This window comes from Vitis vinifera, chromosome 6 (genome assembly GCF_030704535.1).
Source record: "Vitis vinifera cultivar Pinot Noir 40024 chromosome 6, ASM3070453v1".
Taxonomy (NCBI): Eukaryota; Viridiplantae; Streptophyta; class Magnoliopsida; order Vitales; family Vitaceae; genus Vitis; species Vitis vinifera.
The window spans coordinates 15,191,075-15,214,457 of NC_081810.1; the positions used below are offsets into that span (position 1 = coordinate 15,191,075).

A 23,383-nucleotide genomic window follows, 5' to 3' on the forward strand; every position below is an offset into this window, starting at 1 on the left:
ATTCATACACCATGCACACAAGAGGGGCTATCTTGCACAACTTTTTCACTTTTTTTAAATAAATAAATTTGATGTGTTGCTTGCTAAGGCCCCTCACATGGCCTTGGGCTTTGCATATTTCAACATCATGGACCAGTTGTTTTGAGTCCTTGAGGTAGTGCTGGAGAAGCTGACTATTTATTTTGCTCCTCTTTGATGCATATACAACTTCAAAGTCTTACCCATGTTGCCATTCTCAGGTAAAAAGCTACTTTCAAAGGAGTGAGTGATCTCTATACTTCTTTCTTTGGAAACTTTTTCTATAAATTGGCTATTTGGACCTTGAAATAGGATTTTACTTTGAATCTTCTATCTTTTATCCTTCTCTATTCTACTTTGTCCTCCCTCACCTCATCACCTTTGCCTTGTATAGTTGTTCCAAAAAGGAATCAACATACTTAATCACCTAGTTATGAAATCACTAATGAACCTATGTTTTTAATTTCTTACATGCCTTTGGTCAAAGAAAGTATTCCCTCATTATCATTGCCATGTTTACTGCTATTCTAAAAAGTTATTGAAGTTTCACCATAGGGCTGAGTTTTAGAATTGAGCTTAATCCCTTCCAATGCCCTCTAGAGGCTCATTCCATATGCTCCCTTCCCTCCCATGAGTTCCACCTTGCCTTGCCTCCTATTTCCTTTTGTGTTCCCTACATCCTCCAATGGCCAACCTTCCTCAAGAGCCTTTTTGACTAATCCAAGCTCTTGGTCCCTAAATCTACCTCTTCTTTGGCAACAACACAATCTATCCATTTAATTTGGTGCACTCTTGTTCCATCCCCAAAATGGCCCCACAAAATGTGCTTTTAGAACTCGTCCAATCTATTTTCAATGAGTCCATAGTAATGAAGTAACTAGATTTGATTTCTTGGTCCTATAAAATAAGAAACAATAGTAGATGTAGGCCAACCCTAGGATGGTTGTCTATAATCAAATAGGTGGACTATGCTTCAATTTTGTAAGATTTAGGAGGGGGAACAACAATAGAATTATAGTAGTAGAGAAAAATTAAATAAAGGATAAAGAAGAAAGATGAAACTTTAGAGTTTGAGTAAGGCTCTATAGGAGCCTCACTTAGAAAAAAAAAATAGTGGAGTTTCATTGTTGGAAATTGCAAGTTATCAAAAACTAAATATTGTTCATTATCAAGCATTAATCTTGTTTTACAATAATTAGCTTTGTTTCAGGCTTTTAGACAACTCTAAAAACTAAAGAAAACTATGAAAAAGTAAATTTAACCGATCTAGTAGTTTATTTAGATTCTTAGTTTTTTCCCCTAAAGCTATAAAATCTTTTAAAAATATAAAAATAAAGTAGATTTTTTTTAAAAAAAATTAGAAAACGTCTATATAAAATCTTCCTACAATAAAAATTTATAACAAAGAAGACTTCTAGATTCTCAAGATTCGAATAGAAACGTTTTTTTATTATTTTTTTAATTTTTTCTTTTTTTATTAAAAGAGGTTAATTTAGAAAATAGAAATTTAGAAACTTCATTTAACAAGAATTCTAAAACATTCTAAATGTTAAATAAAACTCAAATACCAAACTAGTAACTAATTATGACACTAGAGAAGCTAAAAAACTGCAAAATTACCTAAACACCATTGATAGAATAAATATAGGATTTCTTATTTCCTTTCATTCTTTTCTTGAGTGGATCTTGGAGATTCCTCTCTATTATAATAATTGTGTTAACTTGTTAAACTTTCATTTTCCGGAAATAAACTTAGTGGCTAGGATAATGTTGCCTTATACTTCCCCATCTAGTCAGCACGATTAGATGACTATTCTACATGGATACGGAAATATGAAATGAATTTCACACAACTTTTGCATGATGATGTGGAAAATTCTGAATAAAGAAAAAATGTGGGCACATTGAAGACACAATACACAAATTTATATCCTTGCTACGTTGCATGATTAGGTGCGAGTGTTGAGCATGGGTATGCATCTAGGTGTTTGATATGTTAAACCTATGAATTTTAAAATACAAAAAGATTCGAGTAAAAAGGACCTCAATATGGGTATAGACACTTAAATACAACCTCTTAAAAGGAACAAAAAAGAAAAAAAAATCAATTAACATGGCAATGACAAAACAAAAATATTTTTGATAAGAATTCTTTTTCTTTTCTATTTTAATGTAATTATTTGTTGATAGAAGTTGAAAAAAATAAAAATAAAAACAAATCAATCATAATTAAATAACCAAACCCAAGCCTTCTTGGGGAGATTGTCAACACACCCTTTTTCTATGGAGACTGATGATGCCATCGTTTGGTTGCCTATGAAGGATGGTGCTTTCTCTGTTATGTCCTTCTACTCTTCCTTGGCTGATAGGAGAGTTGAGATATTTCCCCATGGTATTGTTTGGAATTCTTGGGTGTCCTCGAGAATTAGTTTCTTTACTTGGGAAGCAACTTGGGCCAAGATCTTTACTCTAGATCAACTCAAAAAAAGGGGTTGGAGGATTCCTAATAGATGTTACTTGTGTAAGGAAGAAGAAGAAACTAGTGACCATATTCTCATTCATTGTTCGAAAGCTCATTTGTTGTGGCAGTTGATCTTTGTACTTTTGGGCATTCAATGGGTGTTGAGTTGTTTAGTTAGAGAGGTCTTTCTAAGTTGACATGGATCCTTTGTGGGTAAAAAGAGGAAGAAGGCTTGGAAGGTTGCTCTATTGTGTATGTTTTGGGTTTTATGGCGAGGGAGAAATAGGAGGGCTTTTGACAATTATGAAAGCACGGATCAAACAATTAATTTTTTTTTTCTTTATCATTGTTAGATTTTGTGGATTGGGTAGGCTTATGATAGGGTGCAATAGCGAGTTTTTGCGATAATTAAAAAAAATGGTAAGTGCGATTTCCAATTGTCTCATCAATCCTTTTGAATTAGGAACTTATTGCTAATGTTAGGTGTTTTCATCTAGTGCGGTGGGATATAGTTTGCCTTCACAAGAAGAAAGGGGGCTTGGGAGTGAAGAGTCTTTCCATCCTCAATAAAGCTCTTCTGAGCAAGTGGAGTTGGCGCTATGCTACTAAAAAAGAAGCCCTTTGGAAGCGTGTTATCAATGGGATGTATGGGGAAGAAGAAGGGGGTGATGTTCTAGGGAGGTTAGGGAGGGGTTTGGTGTAGGTGTTTGGAAAGCTATAAGGAAGGAGTGGGGGCTTGTGAGTAGTAAAATCTCCTTCGAGGTAGGTAATGGACAAAGGGTCAAATTTTGGAAGGGCAAGTGGTGTGGGATTGATTTGTTGTGGGACTTTTTTTTGTCTTTATTTTCCTTAACATGTTCTAAGGATGCGTGGGTGGAGGATGTTTGGGATTTTTCTATCCCTTGGGAGGGGGGTTGGAGCCTGTCTTTTTCTAGACCCCTCAATGATTGGGAAGTGGGAAGTGCGGAGTTGTTTCTTTCTTGCTTGGATGGGATGATGGTGAATAGTGACAAGAAGATACAGTGTGTTAGACAGAGACTAAGAGCCCGTTTGGTAGTGATTTTCAAAAGTGTTTCTACCCTTAAAAACACTTTTAAGTGTTTTTGGGATGAAAATAAGGTGTTTGACAAATTTTAAAAGACACTTTTAAAAATATGGAAAAACACTTAGAGTGATTTTTAGAGAATCACTTGATAGGTGTTTTTAAAAAAAAACACTTCAAAAATTTTGAAATATTCCAAAAATGCCCCCAAGTGATTCCCGATATTTTCCTTCCCTTTCACTCATACCTCTCTCCTTCATTCTCCTCCTCCATCGCTCTCCATAGGAGGCTACATAGTAGGAAAGACATTCCACTTTCATTCGACATCGTTGATCGAATTGAAGGTAACCCTTTGTTCTTTTATTGTTTTTCTTTTCCTTTTTTTTAATGTTTGATTGTCTTGAAATGTTAGGGTTTTGGGTTTTAGGATTGTTTGGTTAAGAGGAAAGTATGAGAAAGCATTTCCAACTGTCTGAGATACATTTCTTCTCTATTTTCTCTCTTGATCTAGTTTTCTCAAGGTACGTCAAGTTTTTCTTGGTTTTTTTTTTCAATCTCTGATTTGATTGTCAAGAAAGATGAGGAAAGGATGAGAAGATTAGGAATATTTGGAATATTTTCCGTCCATTCTCTCTTTTGGTGTTTTGGTTGCAGAAAAAATTAAGGATCCTTGTCTGGTCATTTGTTTGATCATTTGCAACTCATAATTTTGCTTAATAACTTCTGATTCAGGGTACATGTCAAAGTTTTAATGGTTTATGTTTTCAAAGGGTATTTTATCCAAGCCTCAAGTCTCCACCCCGCGCCTCTCTCTATATGTCGTTCAGATAATTACAACAAACCCACTTCCCATCTCGTTGTTTTCATTCATTAATTCAGTCCAACTCTGAATGAAGATGGAGCAAATGAAGAAGAACGGAAATGGAAAATCAAGCAAGAGTCTGAGAATTGGTCTCTGGAACTATCGGAGGTGAGGCCTGTCATCACCAGCCAACTCTCTCGATCGCTGGTAGGACCTGCCAGCCTACTCATCTTCGTCGGCCACTCCTAGAGGATGGATATTCACATAGTGATGATATATGACTCTGTTTCTTAGGTTCTGCTTTGTAAATACTGTTTGTGAATATATAATCTTCAATCTTGGATTTGGTGAATGGGTTTTTCCCATGATTTCTGAGTTTTCAGTTATGGGCTTCTCGAGCTTTCTCCGGAAATTTTGATTTTTTTTTTCTCTCATCTCAGTCGAAAATTTGAGTTTACAAGTGTTGCTAGTAAATTTTCTTGCAAATATTTTTCATCAGAATTAAAACATAAGAAATATAATTTTATTTTATTTTTTTGGTTTTTTAAGATAATTTCTGAATCTGCAATTTAAAAGAAGCTTAAATGCCGTGGCATTTTTTTTTTAAAGTTTAAAAAGATTATTTTTTGAAAATGGTTGAAATTTAACATTTTAATTCAACCAATTTTCTCCATATATTTTAATATATTATTAGATGGGTTGTTGAATTATTAAATAGGCAAAAAAAAAAAGTTCTAATGTTTATATATATATTCTTTTAAGATAGATGTTTGTATATTTTATTGTAATGAAAAGTTTTTTTATTTATCATACTATTTTCTTTTTGTAATTAAAATTGTATGCCCTTTTTGGTAATTTATTAATATTAAAAGTGTTTTTATACTTATACAACATATTATCAAAAACACTATTATAATCATTTTTTCTGATTCTCATAAAAATGTTTTTCATAGAAACATTGTAGAAGGAAACACTTCTAATAAAAACACTTCTATTAGAATCACCGTCAAACAGGCTCTAAGAATGGGAAGTTTACTATGAAGTCATTCTATATGGCTTTGGAACTGGGACTTCGATTTATTTTCCTTGGAGCAATATATGGAAGGCATGGGTGCATCCTAGAGTTAGCTTTTTCACTTAGGAGGTGATTTGGGGAAAAGCCTTAACTTCGGATCAAGTCCAGAAAAGGGGGTGGTTTTTGGTGAATAGATGTTTGTTCTGTCATGCTAAGGAAGAATCCATAGACCATCTCCTTGTCCATTGTGTAAAGACAAGAGTCTTGTGGGAGCTGTTGTTTACCCTTTTTAGGGTGTCTTAGGTGTTACTTACGTCAGTTAGAAAAACTCTTCTAAGGTGGCATGGGCCGTTTGTGGACCAGAAGCACAGGAAGGTGTGGAAAGCCGGATCTTTATGTTTGTTTTGGACAGTGTGGAAGGCCAGAAATAGAATTGCCTTTGAGGGGGAAGAACTCTCTATTCAAAGGCTAAAAAGTTCATTTGTTTCTTATCTTTGGTCGGAAGCGAAGGGATACTTAGATGATATTCCTCTTAACTCTTTTTTGCTTTCCAGATTGGTTGGGCCATTAGTGAGGGCGGGCTGGTTGTATTTCTTTTTTTGTATCTTGGTGTTTTTGTGGTGGAGGCTGATGGTAGCTGTATACTCTTTTCGTATACCTTGGGCTGCTTTTTTGACAACCCTTTTTAATATATCTTCCTTTTTATCTATAAAAAAAAAAAAATAAAAAAAAATCCATCTCCACCTCCTTGCCTCCCCCATAGGTCAGCCACTGAAGCATATTTATGGGCTACAATTCTAAATGGTGTAGGGAAAAGATCTTTCAGCTTAGAATCCCCAACCCAAATGTCCCACCAAAATCCTTCAGCCAAGTAACCAAATTCCCGCATATATATGGGCACTATCCTGAGGTTGATCTTTGATCAGTTATGTAGCTAGCCTAATCTACATCTGAAAAAATCTCAATGTTTCTCTTTTATGTTCTTTTGAGATATAGTCCCTTTCCTGGAGTCATTTTGAGATATCTTAGAATATGATACACAACTTTCATATGTTCCTTAATCGGATTGTTCATGAATTGGCTAACCACGCTGATTGAAAAAGCAATTTTTAGTCTAGTGTGAGAGAGATAGATGAGTTTCCCCACTAGTCTTTGAAATCTCCCTCTATCAATCGGAGCACTTCCTTCTATAGTTCCTATTTTAGTAGTGTAGTCCATAGGTGTGTTTGCAGGTTTACAACCAAGCATCCTGGTCTCCTTTAGCAAGTCTAAAACATACTTACGTTAGGAGACTGCAATACCCATTTTTTTTTTTTTTGATAGGAAACGACAAAGGTATATATTGATAAAAAGGGAAGTACAAGAGAAGGATGAGGAATCCTCCCACCAAAGAAAAACAAAACTACAAGGAAACAAATGCGAGAAAATACAAAGTAGATACAAACAACTGCTCTAAGTTAGGCTAACCCATTGGAGTTACACGCTGCTAACCAATCAAGGTGTATCACATTAAGGGGAATCCCCTTAAAAACCTGAGAACAAAAAGCCCAAAGAGAAGCAAGGAAATGAATCATGTCCCAAAGGTTCTCTGAATTCCTTGTTTTATCCTAAAAAATCCTTGCATTTCTTTCCTGCCACACCACCCATAATAAAGCGATGCACGTAGCTTGCCATAAGACAATCCCTCTCTTAGAAGATCCAAAACCATTAAAATTGGTAGATAGCATGTCAAAGATGCTTCTAGGAGGGACCCAATTTGTCTTTGTTAACTGAAATAATTTGTACCACAACCCCATCGTCAGAGAGCAATGAAGAAAAAGATGATCTATTGTTCTCCATGCTTCATGCACAACATGCAAATGTCGGGACTAAGTGCTTTGTAGGGTCTTCTCAACTGTAGCATGTCGTTAATATTTACCTTCTTGTGAGCCACTAACCAGACAAAGGACTTGATTTTGAAAGGGACTTGAGAATTCCAGACTAACTTGGTAGGGAAAACTGAAGGCAAACCAGAAAATTGGGATAAGGTAAGAAAGAAAGATTTGACTGTGAAAAGTCCTGAAGGAGATAAAGACCAAGATCTCTTATTTGGAACCAAAGGTGATAAATGTAGATGATCAAGAGACCGCATGAGACTTTCTAAATCTTCTATCTCGGAATCGGAAAGGTTATGGCGGAAGTTAAAGTTCCAAGAGAAGGGGTGAGTGGATCCGAGAATTGAAGAAATAGGAATGTTTTTATCCATGACTACTCTAAGTAGTCTTGGATAACGGACCCCCAGAGGTTGATCCCCCAACCACAAGTCTTCCCAGAATCGAATTCTTTCCCCATATCCTACCATGAACCGAGTAAACTTGGAAAAATCTTGGAAAACTTGTGCAATAGCCTTCCAAGGACAACGATGTGACAATTTCCATCCTAAGAAAATATTTGAGATTCCCTAAGTCTTTAATTTCAAAATCATGGGCAAGAAAACTCTTGAGTTTGCCTATTTCGTGCTCATGGTCTTTGGTCAGGGTTATGTCATCTATATAAATGATGATAATGATAGTTCTTCCCTCAAGTGTGTGTTTTACAAATAGGGTGGTTAGACCGACACCAGGAGTAACGAAACCTCTTACGGGCTTGGTAAAACGATCAAACCAAGCTTGAGGAGATTGCTTGATACCATATATGATTTTTTTTTAGTTTGTAGAATTTGATAATATTTGTCTCAGTCTCAAGACCTGAAAGAATTTCCATGTACACTTCTTCTTCTAAGTGACTATTGTGGAAGACATTCTTGATGTCCAGTTGATGAAGAGGCAAATCTTGGTTAACGGCTAACGACAACAAATCATGAATTTTGTTCAATTTGGAAACTGGAGCAAAGATTTTTTCGTAGTCAATTCCATAGGACCATGTAAATCCCTTAGTAACTGAGCTTTGAACTTGTCAACACTCCTATTTGATTTGTACTTGACTATGAAGATCCATTTACTCCCGACTAGATTCTTTCCTTCTGGAAGTTCAACAAGCTCTAGATCTCTTCCTCAATGGTTGTCTTCCACTCGGGTATTTGTAAGGCTTCCTGGATATTATTGGGAATCTGAATATTCGTAAGACTGGTAACAAAAGCTTGATAACTTGGTGACAAACTCTTATAGGAGAAAAGCTATAAATTAGATGATTTGTGTAAGATCTTACTCCTTTCCTTCTAGCAATTGGCAAATTGAATTGGAAAGTGTTGGATTGGTGTGGATTTGAAGACGTTTAAAATCTTTGTAGAAGAGGTCAGAGGCAAGTTGTTAGGAAAAATTTTGGAAAGGGGTAGAGGATGTTCTAATTGGATAAGATTTGGTGAGGTTAGTCTCCCTTATCTTTTGGATGGAGTGGAGTTAAGCAGCCGGGGTGACGGACAAAACCCTTTCAACAAGCAATGTTTGGAAGGTGGGAGTGTTCATAGGGTTGAGTGTCGTTGTAATGACACTAGAAGGTTCATCCTTTGTTCGATGTGCTTTGCGGAGGCGAAGAGGTTTGTTTTGGTTTTCCTGAAAGTTTCGAGGGGTTGGGGCATTTTAGTTGGGAAACTTTGCAGCTTGGGAGTGACACCCGACTCTCAGTTTAGCTGAGGTGCATTGTTGGTTGCAAACCAATCAAAAGAGGGAACCTTAATAGGGGTTTCCTCTATTGTGTCTTTTGCAAACAAGGCGAAGAAAGGTTTGAAGCCTTGGGAGAGGCAGTGTGGTTGCAAATGGGGGAAAATGAGGTCTGCCATAGAAAGGATTCTTTGAAGAGTTATTTAGTGGGATGGTGTGGGGATTATTCCGATTTCGTGTCGGAGCACAAATTCTGAAGAAGTGGGCCGTTTGCACCTGACACTTGAAAGGGGGAGTTGATCTATTTATGTTAGGGGGACTCCTCATCCTTTTCAAATTTGATTCTTTTGAAGATGCAAAGGAGGTGATGCATAGGGGTTTAAGGAGGTTTGCCAACAAATGTTTATCTTTGGAGAGATGGTCATCGGAGGTGGGGTGCCCTCGAAGAGTTGTTCATGCAAAGTAGGTTTGAGGTAGGCTGGTAGGGCTACCTTTGCATTTGTGGGACATGTCGTTATTTAAATATGTAGGGGATTGTTGTGGGGGCTTTGTTCTAGTGGACAAAGACACTACAAGATGTTGTAATCTTTAATGGGCAAGATTTCCTATGAGGTCAGATGGCAAGATGCTTCTCGATTCCCTTCAGGTGTTGGTGGGGCTCCACCGCTACTCTATTTAATTGTGGTGGGAGGCTTTGTCTTGGTTATCTTAGGTTGTAGCCATGAAAGTTGAGAAGAAGCAAGATGTTAGGGCAGAAGAAGGTGGTGGAGATCCATGTGCCATTAAGGGCATGAGAGAAAAGGTTTGGCCTTGTTGTAGAAGTTTAGAGGACGTGTCAAGCTTGGGGGCTTGTAGGGGTTTCATAGTTGGGAAAGTAGCGAGCAGACTTGAGATGCCATCTTCTCTTGGTCATTATGGTTGTGGGGGTAGGTTTGGAGAGGTGGATCTTGGGCTATTAAAGGAGACTTAATGGAAGATGGATAACGTAGTGCTTTTTGGCCAGGGACGTATTGTTGAAAGGAACGATGATTCAATCACCAATCCATTAGTCCACATCACTTATGGATTAGGCTTGACCTAATTTTTTAATTGAATTGTTTTGAATAATGGACCAAGGGAAGTGGGTTGGGCTTTAAATGGTTCTAAGGGCTTGAGAGTCGTTTTGATCTCTCACCCTCGGAAGGAGAACGCGTCGAGGGTTGTGAGGAGCCATTGTGTACAACGAAAGCCCTAAAAGTCTCAAGTCTTGATTTGGTGCCGTCTCTAGTAGTTTTTAATGGCCTAAGGCTGGGTTGTGAAGATGATTCATGTTCTCTTCTGGGTTGCTCTTCCCTGCGCCCAAAGGAGAGAGTGCCTTCTGTTGACGTGGGTATTTTATTTGAAGCGGAAGGTTTCTCTGGTAAGTTTTTGACTTTAGTTTGTTTGGTGGGGGGAAGGTCTTCTTCTTTAGCTTCTTCCATGTCTAAAGACGAGGGTTTTTCTTTGGGGAGGACTGAAAACTTAGTCCCTTGGAGGGAGCAGGGCATGGGTCTTTTAGTTGAAGGCAAGGATGATGTTTACAAGCCTTTGCGTATTGTTTTTGGTGAGGGCTTGGTTTTGGTGAGGGCTTGGTTGTGGAAGTCCTAAAGGTTCAACCTAAGGATGTGAACCTAGAAGTGTGTAGTGAGGAGGGCCTAGTAGGGACTTGTTGGATGTAGAGAGCCTCTCCGATCCTTTTTTTTCAGAAATTTATTTCTTTTAGCAGGTTTCTGGTATTGCTAGTGGTTGGGCATGAGAATAATATTGCTTCCTTGTTGAGAAAGATGAAAACTAGAAAGAGTCGTAGAGTGTTGGTTGTGAAGAGGGAGCCCTTTTCCACTCCCTGCTTTGTAAGGGAGCTTCGAATTTGAAATGCATTAATAAGGAAATTGCTTCCTTGTTGAGAAAGATGGAAACCAAAAAGGGTCGTAGAGTGTTGGTTGTGAAGAGGAAGCCTTCACTCCCTGCTTTGTTAGGGAGCTTTGAATTTGGAATGTTCGGTTAATTGCTACAATTCAAACATAAAAGAGAGGAGCCGAAGTAGTGGATGGGAGATGGTTTGCAAGTGACCTTTTAGGTTGTTTTTAGGGTTGTTGTTAGTTGGCTTAAAGGTATTCACCTCTTCACTGGGTGAATGTCTCTTCTCAGTTACAAAAGAGGAGAGGGGCTGGTGCCTTCTCACTTGGTCTTAAGGTAAGGGTTTAGGGTCATGGGTTATTTTGTAATTCCAAGGGGGTTGAAGGTTGTGGTTTCAGGAAGGGTAAGGAAGAGGAGGATTGTGGTAGTAGTGAGGTGTCTCAGGTTGGTTTCATTTCTATGTTTGTTATGCTGGAGGTTTCTTGTTCTTCTAGGTTTTAGGGTGAAATCTTTTATTTTGGATGTTGGTTTGTTTTTTCTCTTCCCTTATGCTTCTTTTCAATTGCATCTTGTATGCTTCGTGTGTACTTTGTGTGCCTTTTCCAAGCACTTTTATTATATTTGCGTTGTTTACCTAAAAAAAAAAAAAAACAAAAAAAAATCATCTTCTAACTCATTAGGATTAGAATCAATGTTACTTGAGTGTGTCTCTTTTGGGACCAAATTTGGTTCAATTTCATCTATTAGTCTAATATGTGTTCATTGTTCTATATCTTCTTGAGACTTCTTCTTTTTCCTTGAGTAGATAATGAACTTGTTGTTATTGGCAATCTGAGATGAGATTAGGCAAAGATGAGATTAGGCAAAGAGGAGTGCTAGGTTCAGTGTCTATGAATTCATTAGTTTGAAACGAGAGACTTGGAGCAGGAGGGATAGGATTTGAGTTGTGAACTATAACGGACTCAAGTGTTTGAGGTTCGGTCATAGTTTCTATTTCCCAAAATTGGTATTCTTGAATTCTATTCTCCCCTTGAATATCAATTGTGGAGTAATAGGGCTGATTTTCAAAAAATGTCACATCCATAGAGTTGTAGAACTTTTTTGTGACGGGAGGGTAACACTTATAACCCTTTTGGTCTAGAAATTATCCTAGGAAAATACACTTAGTTGCCTTAAGATCAAGCTTACTTCGATGTTGTTGTGGAATGTGAACAAAGGTTGAGTAACCAAACACTTTGGGAGATGAGCTGAGTCCTAGGGTATGATTTGAGAAAGACTTTGCACGGTGTTTGGAAATCAAGACATGGGAAGACATTCTATTGATGAGATAAGTAGGCTATAGTAAGTACAACTTCTCCCCTAAAACTCTTTGGGACATGGGTGGAGAACATGAGAACACTTGCAACTTTTAACAAGTGTCTATTCTTTCTCTTGGCTATCCCATTTTGTTAAGGAGTATCAATGCAAGAACTTTGATGAATTATACCTTCTCTTCATAAGAATTCCCTTGTGATAAAATTGAAATAATCTCTAGCATCATCAATTTTTGACACTTGTATTTTGGCATGGAACTAGATTTGGATCATGTTACAAATTTTTTTGAAAATTTGGCTCACTTCTGATTTGTCTTTCATCAAGAATATCAAAGAAATTATTGTATGATCATCTACAAAGGACACAAACCATCTAGTCCCTGTAATCTTCTTCATCTTAGATGCCCCAAAGGTCACTATGTATCATGGAAAAAAGATGAGATGATTTGTATGGTTAAATTGGATAAGACTTATGAACATGCTTGGATAATTGACAAATTTCACACCGAAAAACATTCGAACTTTCAGTGAATAATGATGGAAAGAGTTTTTTTTGAGATACAAGAAACTAGTCTTGTGCATAACTGGTGGCAAGGAATTGATGTTAGGGGAAGTGCTAGTTATAAATTGGCTACTAAGATGAAGGAAATCAAATAGAAGTTGAAAGTTTGGAATAGAGAAGTCTTTGGAAAGCTAGAATGTAATAAATCCTCAGCCTTGTAGTAGGTGGAATTCTGGGATAGGAAGGAAAGTGAGAGAATTCTGACTGTGGAAGAAACAGAGCTTAAAAAAGAGGCAAAAGAAAATTACAGAAAATGGGTGATTATGGAGGAAACTCATTGGAGATAGCTCTCAAGGGAAATATGGTTGAAGGAGGGGGATAAAAACACGGGTTTCTTCCATCGCATGGCAAGCGCTCACCATAGAAATAACTCTTTGGAGAGAATTAAGATCAATGGGGAATGACTGCTAGAGGAGCAGGAAATTAGGGAAGGAATTGCTAACGCGTTTCATAATTTGCTCTCAGAAGATATGGGGTGGAAGGCGGACATTGGGAGACTTCAGTTTGATCAGATCAGCCAACAAGAAGCTGAGAACCTGGAGAGGTCCTTTACAGAGGATGAAATCCATGCGGCTTTGATGGAGATGAATGGGGATAAAGCCCCTGGTTCGGATGACTTTACTATGACCTTTTGGCAAAGTTGTTGGGATTTTATTAAAGAGGAGATTCTAGAAATGTTCAAGGACTTCTATGAACATAACTCTTGCCTCAAGAGCCTCAACAATATGTTCTTGGTTTTGATCCCCAAGAAAAGTGGGGTTGAGACCTTGGAAACTTTAGACCTATTAGTCTCTTGGGGGGGCTTTACAAGTTATTGGCTAAAGTGCTAGCTAACAGACTGAAGAAAGTAGTTGGAAAGGTGGTTTCTACTTCTCAGAATGCCTTTGTGAGGGGAAGACAAATTCTTGACGCTTCCTTAATTGCAAATGAAGTGATAGACTCGTGGCAGAAACGAAAAGAAAAGGGCCTTATTTGCAAATTGGATATAAAAAAAGCTTATGACAGTATCAATTGGAAGTTTTTGCTGAAGGTGTTGCAAAAGATGGGTTTTGGGTCTAAGTGGGTGGGGTGGATGTGGAGCTGCCTATCCTCAGCTAAATTTTCAGTGTTGGTTAATGGAGTGCCTGCAGGTTTCTTCCCTAGCACTAAAGGCCTTAGACAAGGAGATCCCCTGTCTCCTTACCTCTTTGTTATGAGAATGGAAGTGCTAGATGTTCTTATTAGGAGAGCTGTGGAGGGGGGTTTTTTATCAGGGTGTAACATAAGGGGTGGTAGTGGCCCCCCTTTGAACATCTCTCATTTGTTTTTTGCTGACAATACAATTATATTTTGTGAGGCCAGAAAGGATCATTTAACTCATTTAAGTTGGATTCTATTCTGGTTTGAAGCGGCTTCAGGCCTAAGGATTAATTTAGCCAAGAGTGAAATCATTCCAGTTGGAGAGGTGGTGGAGATGGAGGAGTTGGCTGTTGAGCTAGGCTGCAGGGTGGGATCTTTACCTTCTCAGTACTTGGGTCTTCCTTTAGGGGCCCCCAATAGAGCGCCATATATGTGGGATGGGGTGGAAGAGAGAGTAAGAAGGAAACTAGCTCTTTGGAAACGACAATATATTTCTAAAGGGGGAAGAGTCACTTTAATAAAAAGTACTTTGGCTAGCATGCCAATCTACCAAATGTCTATTTTCAAAATGCCCAAGGTCATTGCTAGAAGGCTTGAGAAAGTGCAAAGGGACTTTCTGTGGGGAGGGGGAAATATGGAGGGGAAAATTCATCTTGTTAAATGGGAGGTGGTTTGTACAGACAAGGATAAAGGTGGGCTAGGCCTTAGGAAGCTAGCTATGTTGAACAAAGCATTACTTGGCAAGTGGATATGGAGGTATGCTTGTGACAAAGATAATCTTTGGAAACAAGTGATCAAGGTGAAGTATGGGTAGGAGGGTCTTGGTTGGAGGCCAAAGAAGGCTAATGGGGCGGTTGGAGTAGGGGTTTGGAAGGAGATTTGGAAAGAATTAGAGTGGTGTTGGGATAACATGATGTTCCGAGTAGGGAAGGGCAACACGATCAGATTTTGGACAGATGTGTGGTGTTCAGATTCAGCGCTGTCCCACTGTTTTCCTCACCTTTTTGGCATGGCTGTTCAAAGGAACTCAACAGTTGAGGAAATGTGGGATCAAAGTTCGGGTCAAGGAAATTGGAACCTAAATTTTTTGAGGGATTTCAATGATTGCGAGTTGGATACGGTTGGGGAATTTCTCCATATACTGAGGGGTCATAAACCCACATTGGAGGAAGACTTAGTCCTGTGGAGGCAAGGACGAAGTGGTCAGTTCAGGGTCAAGGAAGCTTATAGATTGTTGGCGAAGTCTAATGACACAGGTTTTCCCTCAAGAAGCATTTGGGTGGCAAGGGTGCCAACTAAAGTTGCATTCTTCGCGTGGGAGGCGACGTGGGGGAAGGTGCTTACTTTGGATAGACTTTAAAGAAGAGGGCTGCAACTTTCAAATTATTGCTTCTTGTGTGGATGTGAAGAAGAAAGTGTAAATCATATCCTTATACATTGTACAATGGTTAGAGCTTTATGGGATATTGTTTTTGGTTTAGTTGATGTGAAATGGGTTTTTTCAGAAATTGTAAAGGAGGTCTTAGCTAGCTGGAGGGGCTCGTTTGTGGGGAAGAAAAGGAAAAAGATTTGGGACGCCATTCCATTGTGTATTTTTTGGATGGTGTGGAAGGAGAGAAATAGATTAGCTTTTAAGGGGGGTGTGTTGAACGTTTAGAAGTTAAAGAATTTTTTTGTCTGTAATTTGTGGAGTTGGGCCAAATTGTATGTAGGTGAGGAGGTGTTCTCCCTTATAGGCTTCCTGGAGTGGATAGCATCCACCTAAAGGGAGGTGATTCTTTTTGTCTTTGTTTTTTGAGGCCTTAGCTGCCTTATATACTCCTTGTATACTTTGTGGCGTTTTGCCTTTTTAATGCATATCCTTTACTTATAAAAAAAAAAAAAGAAACTAGGATGTTCTAGTTGATGGTACCACAACAAAATATCATTGTCTTTATTAGAACTAAAAATAAAAAGAGACCATTTTTTACCAACTATCAGTTGAGGTTGTATTTCAATATAATCCGTCACTTCGAAGATATAGAGTTTAGAACATATCTCAGCATAACCAATCATTTTCCCCGAATTCAAATCCTGAATAACACAATGGCTTGGAAAAAATTTAGTAACATAGTTATTTTCCTAAATGAGCTTACTAATGGATGGTAAATTGCAATCTAAGTTCAGGACCAAAAGAATGGACTCAAGAGTTAGGTCCTTAGAGATGAGAAAAAAGAACCTATACTAGCCACCTTTGAGAGAGAACCATTAGCTATATGAACAGTATAATTCATAGAACAAGGTGAATAATTTTGAAAAATTGTGGCATCTTTAGTCATGTGAAAAGAAGCTCTTGAGTCAACAATCCAAGGACTTAAATTTTCCTTTTTTTTACATTCAGGGAAACAAGATAATTGCCTTTTTGAGCTAAGGATCCGACCCCGATGGTAGAATTGAAGGAATTTGCCCCTTGTTGGGACTAGTTGAACATTTTTTGCAATAGTTCCAATTGCTCTTTGCCGAACAGACTGAAATTAGATGGTGTTGGGCTATCCTCAATAGTGACATGGTGTCCTCAACTTTCTCTATCATTTTGAGGACGTGATGGCTTCCAATCTGCTGGTTTCCCATGGATTTTCCAACATGTGTGCTTGGTATGACCTGGTTTTTGGCAGTGATCACACTAAGGTCTCCTTTTTCGTGGCTAGCTGTCATTAGAAGGATAGGGAGGACCCCGAGCCACTAGGGCTGAACCCTCGGTGACAGGTTTGCTGATTTGTGACCCCAACAGGACTTTCTTTCTACTTTCTTCTTGGCATACTTCTAAGACAACTTCTCGGATGTTGGGTAAAGGTTTAGTTCCCAATATTCTGCCTCAAACTTCATCTGGATTTTTGTTTAGCCCTAATAAAAATTTGTAGCTCCGTTTATTCTCAACGATCTTCTAGATTTGATAGCATCCGTTACACAATCCCATTTGATGGTTTTGAACATGTCCAATTGCTACTAATAGCGAGTTAGAAGACTGCAATATTGAGTGACAAACAAATCACCTTGGCGTAAATCATGAAGGATCCTTTCTATTTCAAATGTCTCTGCTGTGTCTTCTGTATTGAAATAAGCCTCCCTTGTTGCTTCCTAGATTCCTTCCGCTATTTCATAAAGTATAAAATTTTACCCTACGTCATTGTTCATTGAGTAAATTAACCAAGACATAACCATATTATTCTCAGCCTTCCATACGTTGAATTTTGGGTCTTCTTTCGTGGGACATGGCACTGTACCGGTGAGGTAGTCATGCTTCCCTTCACCGCATATGAACATTATGACCGTTGAGACCATTGAAGATAGTTCTGCCCATTTAGTTTGTGTTTAGTAATGAGAACGACAACACCATCTGATCCTCCATTGTTGCTTGGAATAGGAGCTTTTTGAGTGGAGGTGACTTCTGAGGTTAAGGAGTCCTTGGTGGCCATTTTGTATTTGGTCATGAATGGATTAAATGGTTCAGCTCTAGCTCTAATACCATGAAGAAATTTGAGGGAGAAAAAAAATTCTACTTTTTCTCCTTTTTTTTGTCAAATAGATTGTAGTACCCATATTTATACATAAATGGTTGAGGCCATTTGCCTTTGAAAAAAAAATATAATCCTTTATTTTAGGAGAGAAAGTCTCTCATAAAATCAGGGAATAAGTTAGAATTGGAAATACAACTGTACCACAACTGTGACAGCTATAACAGAGTTGTGACACAACTATAACACAGTTGTGACACAACTATAACATAGTTGTAGCTGTAACACAACTGTACATTTTGGATTTCCACAACTAGGATTGAGAATGTAAAGGGACTTTCTTTAGTTAAGGGTTAGGATCTAGTGTATAAGCCTAAGAAGGAAAGAGGTTTGGGTTTCAAGGTTTGGGGAGTACTATAAGAGGTAAAATTTTATGGTTAATTGTTTGCCTCTACCACTAAAGCTTTCAAGGGCACTTCTTTCAATCTGATTCAACTCGATTAGAAAGTTGTAGATCAAAAGGTTAGGAGAGCAAACTGATGTAGGACGGACATAAGTTCAATGTCCCACATTGGCTGATTAATAATATTGGTTGTCTTATATGTGGGGCTACCTCTACTCTCCATTAGCTTAAGCTTTTGGGAGTGTATGAGGTTCCACATCATTTGGTATCGGAGCGAGGTTGGGATTAGCTTGCCCTGTGCTCACTGATGTGGGCGTCAACAATTGAGTGGGGGTGTCTATCGTAGAACGGATGGAAATCCAATATTCCACATTGGCTGATTACTATGGGCCTTATATGTGAGGTTACCTCTACCCCCCCACCCAACACACACACACACACACTAGCTTAAGCTTTTGGGATATGTGGTCTCACATCACAAAGGGAGGAACATTGCTTTGGGTCTATTTTGGTAGGGTTCTCACCAACCCTTAGGGATGTTGAGAAGCTTTTATTGTGTAATTTCTTATGGTACTCTAACATTGTATATTTCCTATTGTTTTGGAGAAGGTTTCTCTTCTTGTTTTTCTGATAAGATTTTGTACATTTTGGAAAGGTTTCTCCTCACATCAATGAATGCTTGTTTCTAACTAAAAACAAACAAACAAAGCGGGTGCAGGCTCTGGTTTTGCTTTTTCCTCCTTTCGCCTTCTCTCTTATGTGCCTTCTGGTGCACTTTGTAGACTTTCTATTTAAGTGGGCGCCCCTTTTTGGTAGGCTCTTTTCAATAGTATCACTTCTTGTCTATGTATACCCTCTGGTTTTAGTTTTGGAAATAGCTACTAATGTTGTTGACGTTACATAGTTCAGATTTTCACATTGATTATTCCTTTTGTGTGGTTAATTAATTACATTTCTGTGGGGTGTTTTTTGTGGATATAGATGAAGATGGTTGTTTTTTATCCTTATTTGCCAAAGACATGTATAGTTGGATATTGGGTTTATTTAAATTTTGTGATGGCTATCTTTCTTGCATTCTGCAGACACTCAACACCAGTTTAATGCACGAGAAAGTGATTGGGGTTTCACTTCTTTTATGCCTCTTAGTGAACTATACGATCCAGGTAGGGGTTTTCTTGTGAGTGATACATGTATAGTTGAAGCAGAGGTTGCTGTCCGCAGAGTTGTGGATTACTGGACATATGACTCAAAAAAGGAAACTGGTTATGTTGGACTTAAGAACCAAGGAGCAACTTGTTACATGAACTCTCTCCTCCAAACTCTCTATCATATTCCCTACTTTAGAAAGGTTAATAACCATTGTTCTTTTTTCTACATTGTCTCTGTTACATGTCTTCTTGAAGATATTTGAAAAGGGTAACAATTTTTTGGATCATGTTTTTTCAGGCTGTGTACCATATGCCAACGACTGAGAATGATATGCCATCTGGAAGCATTCCTTTGGCTTTGCAGAGTTTATTCTATAAGCTTCAATACAGTGACAGCAGCGTTGCAACGAAAGAGTTGACAAAATCGTTTGGTTGGGACACATATGATTCTTTCTTGCAGCATGATGTGCAAGAACTCAATAGGGTCCTCTGTGAAAAGCTTGAAGACAAAATGAAGGTACAAACATGACTGTTGTTGTGGAATTATTTCAGTTCTGACAATTATTAAGTGCTTGCCAGGGAACTGTTGTGGAGGGCACTATACAGCAGTTATTTGAAGGGCACCATATGAACTACATTGAATGCATCAATGTGGACTACAAATCTACAAGGAAGGAGTCATTTTATGGTACTTATTTTATATTTATGGTTGAAATGCCTGATTTAGTGTCTGTTTTTCATTGCAAAATAAATTGTTTGTGTGGCAGACCTTCAGCTGGATGTCAAAGGTTGTCATGATGTTTATGCTTCTTTTGATAAGTACGTAGAAGTTGAGCGCCTAGAAGGGGATAACAAATATCATGCTGAGCACCATGGATTGCAGGTTAGTTGCTACATGTATTTAACAAAGCCTAATTTTTAGGTGCAGGTTAGTTGCTATATGTATATCTAACAAAGTTGATTTCATACTTTTATAGGTGCTTTTAATTTAATTTTTATCTTCTTATAATAGAGAATGTATTTAACTAAGTGTTGCTAACTTTTATTATTTTCATCTTTGATGATGTTCATGTAAAACAGATAAGCTGTTGACTAATTTTGGCCAATGTGGAATGGCTTGTTTTGATTGGTCTTCATATTTGGATAAAGCAATTAATTTGGTGATTAGGCTTCTGGGGCTCAGATTTGAGCCCTTAATCTGCATTTTTGTTTGTGGTTTCTCATGTTTCTTTTGAGTGAATTTTTTAAGAAAAATCATTGGACCAAATTTGTCTAACCTGTTTGGGTTGGTGTTATTCTCCATTGGAATGGACTCCATTGGTATTCAATGATTTCATTGTGCTGCTGTGGAGTAACTGATTTCTTATTTTCTACATGGACTTGCTGTGTTGTTTTGGTTAAATTACAACCTTTAAAACTGTTTTGGAGTGTAGAATCAAAGCAGGAGTCAGAATAACATTTATTTTGCTTTTCTCCTTCTTGATCCCTTGAGAGAAGTATGTCCTATGGGTAACAAAGTTTGATATGATTCATTAACACAAATTGAGCCCAACACACTTTTTGTGGGTTTAGGTTGAGTATAATTGAGTTTGATTAAATTCATATCTACCTGCATAACCCGTTTGATAAATAGGTAGTATTTGGGTCAACCTGTATAACATGAATTTGACCTGACCCATTTATTAATCATGCTGATTAACCTAATTATAACTTTAAACTATTTAACTCATATTTAACTCATTTTAAATTTGTTTTTAAATAAATATGTCAATTGAGTCATAAACATGTTTAGTTGAGACATTGATCTTATAGTCTTATACAAGACCTAACCCAAACTGATTATTAAATAGGAGGATTTGATTATTAAATAGGTTACACAATGTGTTATCTGTTTAGTAATTTGATAATATTTGGGTTTATATTTTTAACATGATTATTATTTGTGTTAGTAGTAAAATACCTAGGCTTTGACATGATTTGAACACGACCTCCATGAATTGTCATCCCCATTATTTCCTAAACATCTGTCACCACTGCTTAAAGAAAACTGAAGTCGCTGCCCACCCCAACCCCCTACCTAGATGGGATCTAGGTACCACCATTGGGTTAGTCCTTCAAGTTGGTGTTGTGCAGGAAATCACAAGCAAATTAGTATATGTGGGGTGGCTGTATGGTTGTCGGGTAATTTAAGACTGCAACAATAGGAGTTGATTTTTTAACTGGCAGGTCTCACGCTCTTCATTTCTATCTTTATTTTTTGTTTTCAATTGGCTGGTTCACTGGAATATTACTGAATGACTGGAAGAATTATAAGAATCAGCTTTGGTATCCTATGTAACATGCCTTGTGTCTGTTTGGCTGTTATTTTCTATGGACAGAATGAGATGTTCCAGGACAGAGACAAGCTAGGATGGAACAGGTTGACAATATTGTCTTGACCTAGTATTATAATTTTGCTTAAGTTATTTATATTTAATGTTAGGGGAACAATGATAAGAAACTCTTATTCTGTGTTTATCTTCTTATCATGTTTTGTTTTGAATTTTGTGTGATTGTTTCAAGATGCTAGGAAGGGTTTCATATTTACCGTCTTACCCCTTTGTCATGAAAACCTCATTCTATGTTTCGCTTTCCATCAAGTGACTGTTTTGAATTTGGTATGCTTGTCTCAGGATGCTAGGAAGGGTGTCTTATTCATTGACTTCCCTCCTGTCCTTCAACTTCAGCTGAAGCGATTTGAATATGATTTTATGCGGGACACTATGGTAAAGGTCAGCAGTCTAATAACCGTTCCTGCTCTATTACAAAGTGTCCTATATCATTGGTGCATCGCATGAATTGGCTTCTTTCTTATTTTCATACAAGGTGTAAAACTTGGAATATAAACTAGAAATTCGTAAAACTGGAAAAAATATAGAAATATTTATTTTTGTACGAGTTATAGCTCTAAATTTCTTTGTTCTGTTTTAAATACTTATTTTTATTGAAAGCTTTTCCTAATTATTAGATTTTAAAAGTGAAAATTGATTCTCATGTGCTAATGAGAGCATCCAAAAGAGGAGTTAACTTATGAAAACAACCTCCAGAAAAAGAAAACTTTGTAAAGCCTTGTTGATTGGTTTACGCTATATGGACAGAATGGAGAATACCTGGACCACTTGTTCTTTTATTTTCTTTTGGGCTGTTGCTATATTTTACTTGTTCTAGCTGGTCTAGAATGATGGTCCCTTGCTAGTTGCTCTCTATGATGAAGGTCCTCTTTGCCATTCTGCAAGTTAGTTGGATCAAATAGAGAAAAGAGACCTAGGATTAGGTGGATCTAGTAGAGAAATGAGTCAAGAAGCTGTTGCTTTGGAAAAAAGAAGGGTATGGACGCTTAAAGGAGTTTCAAGTAGACTTCATTCCTTCCTAGGAGTTTTCTTTGGAGTGCGTAGAGTTCGGACTTTTTAGGTCCAGGGTTCTATTTGCTTTGATTTTTCTTTTTAATTTTTAATTTTTAATGTTGCTTTCCACCTTTGTTATTTGCTCCAAAGTTGATTGTTTAAAAAACATGGTGTGGGGTCACATAGCAAGTGATATTTGTAAAGAAAATAATTTCCAATGCCAAAGGCTTCATTTGGTTATGGGGAGGAAAATGAAAGAAGGAAAAAAAAAAAAAAAAAAAAATCTAAAAATGGCTTTCATTCTTGCAATTTCCCAATGGACCTCATGACCTCCATTGTGTAACCAATCTTTTGAATAGGGTCATCTTTGAACTCCTCGTCACCACAAATCATGATAGACTTGTCTTCTCTAAAATCCCTTTCGATCCTATAGAAGCAATTTTTGTTCGAAATTGAAGCTTTGGAAGATGGAGGCAATGAGGCATACTTCTTATGTGAAGACTATGGATGTTTGGGATTGGCCTTCGTGATTTCATCTCATGCGTGACTGCTATGGGTTGAATCTCTAAAGTGGAGACACCAGAACCTTGGGCCTTCGGAAGATTAAAGTAAAATGGACCATCCTCTTCATATAATTGCGGCTAGCCCAATTCACACCACAGGCCCTTTCCTACTCCTGAGGTAGGCTTCCTCTTCCTTAAAAAATGGGTTCAGCATGGTCCACAATTTGGTTTCGAAACATCTAACAACTTGGGCTCCTTTCATCAAGCTGGGCTTGCTTGCACTAACAATATTTTCCCCAATTGAGTGTGTTTTATATGACAATAGGCTATCCTCTATTTTTTTTTTTGATAATCGAGGAACCTTCCATGGCTAAGCCCTTAGGACTCTCCATGGGGACTCAAACCTCAGGGTGCTAACCGCCTTGGAACATAAGCTATCCTCCTCTATTAGGCCATTCTTTCCCTCAGAATGAGCTTTTTACCATTTTGAGGAGAGTAGGGCCTTCTTCACATAATTAGTAGCTTTTTCTTTGAGTGCTTCCCACACTAGGGGCTTTGTTTGGCCTTAATTTTGAATTTGAAAAAACGGAAGTGGAGGAAAACTGTCTCTCAGATTCAACCTGCTGCTGCAACTTGTCTCTAAATCTTGAATTCACCTTGGAATGCG

At 37.7% G+C, this 23,383-nt stretch overlaps 1 protein-coding gene across 2 annotated transcripts in view; it reads left to right on the forward strand.

Moving 5' to 3' along the window:
• LOC100266796 (ubiquitin C-terminal hydrolase 12) overlaps positions 1-23,383 on the forward strand; it is a 57,845-nt gene that overhangs the window by 4,456 nt on the left and 30,006 nt on the right. For both annotated transcript variants that reach the window (XM_002277664.4, XM_010653329.3), the window contains exons 5-9: positions 18,765-19,030; positions 19,129-19,347; positions 19,410-19,518; positions 19,598-19,713; positions 21,503-21,601. In XM_002277664.4, the coding sequence (XP_002277700.1) occupies positions 18,765-19,030; positions 19,129-19,347; positions 19,410-19,518; positions 19,598-19,713; positions 21,503-21,601 (809 nt within the window). The remainder of the gene's footprint in view (positions 1-18,764; positions 19,031-19,128; positions 19,348-19,409; positions 19,519-19,597; positions 19,714-21,502; positions 21,602-23,383) is intronic.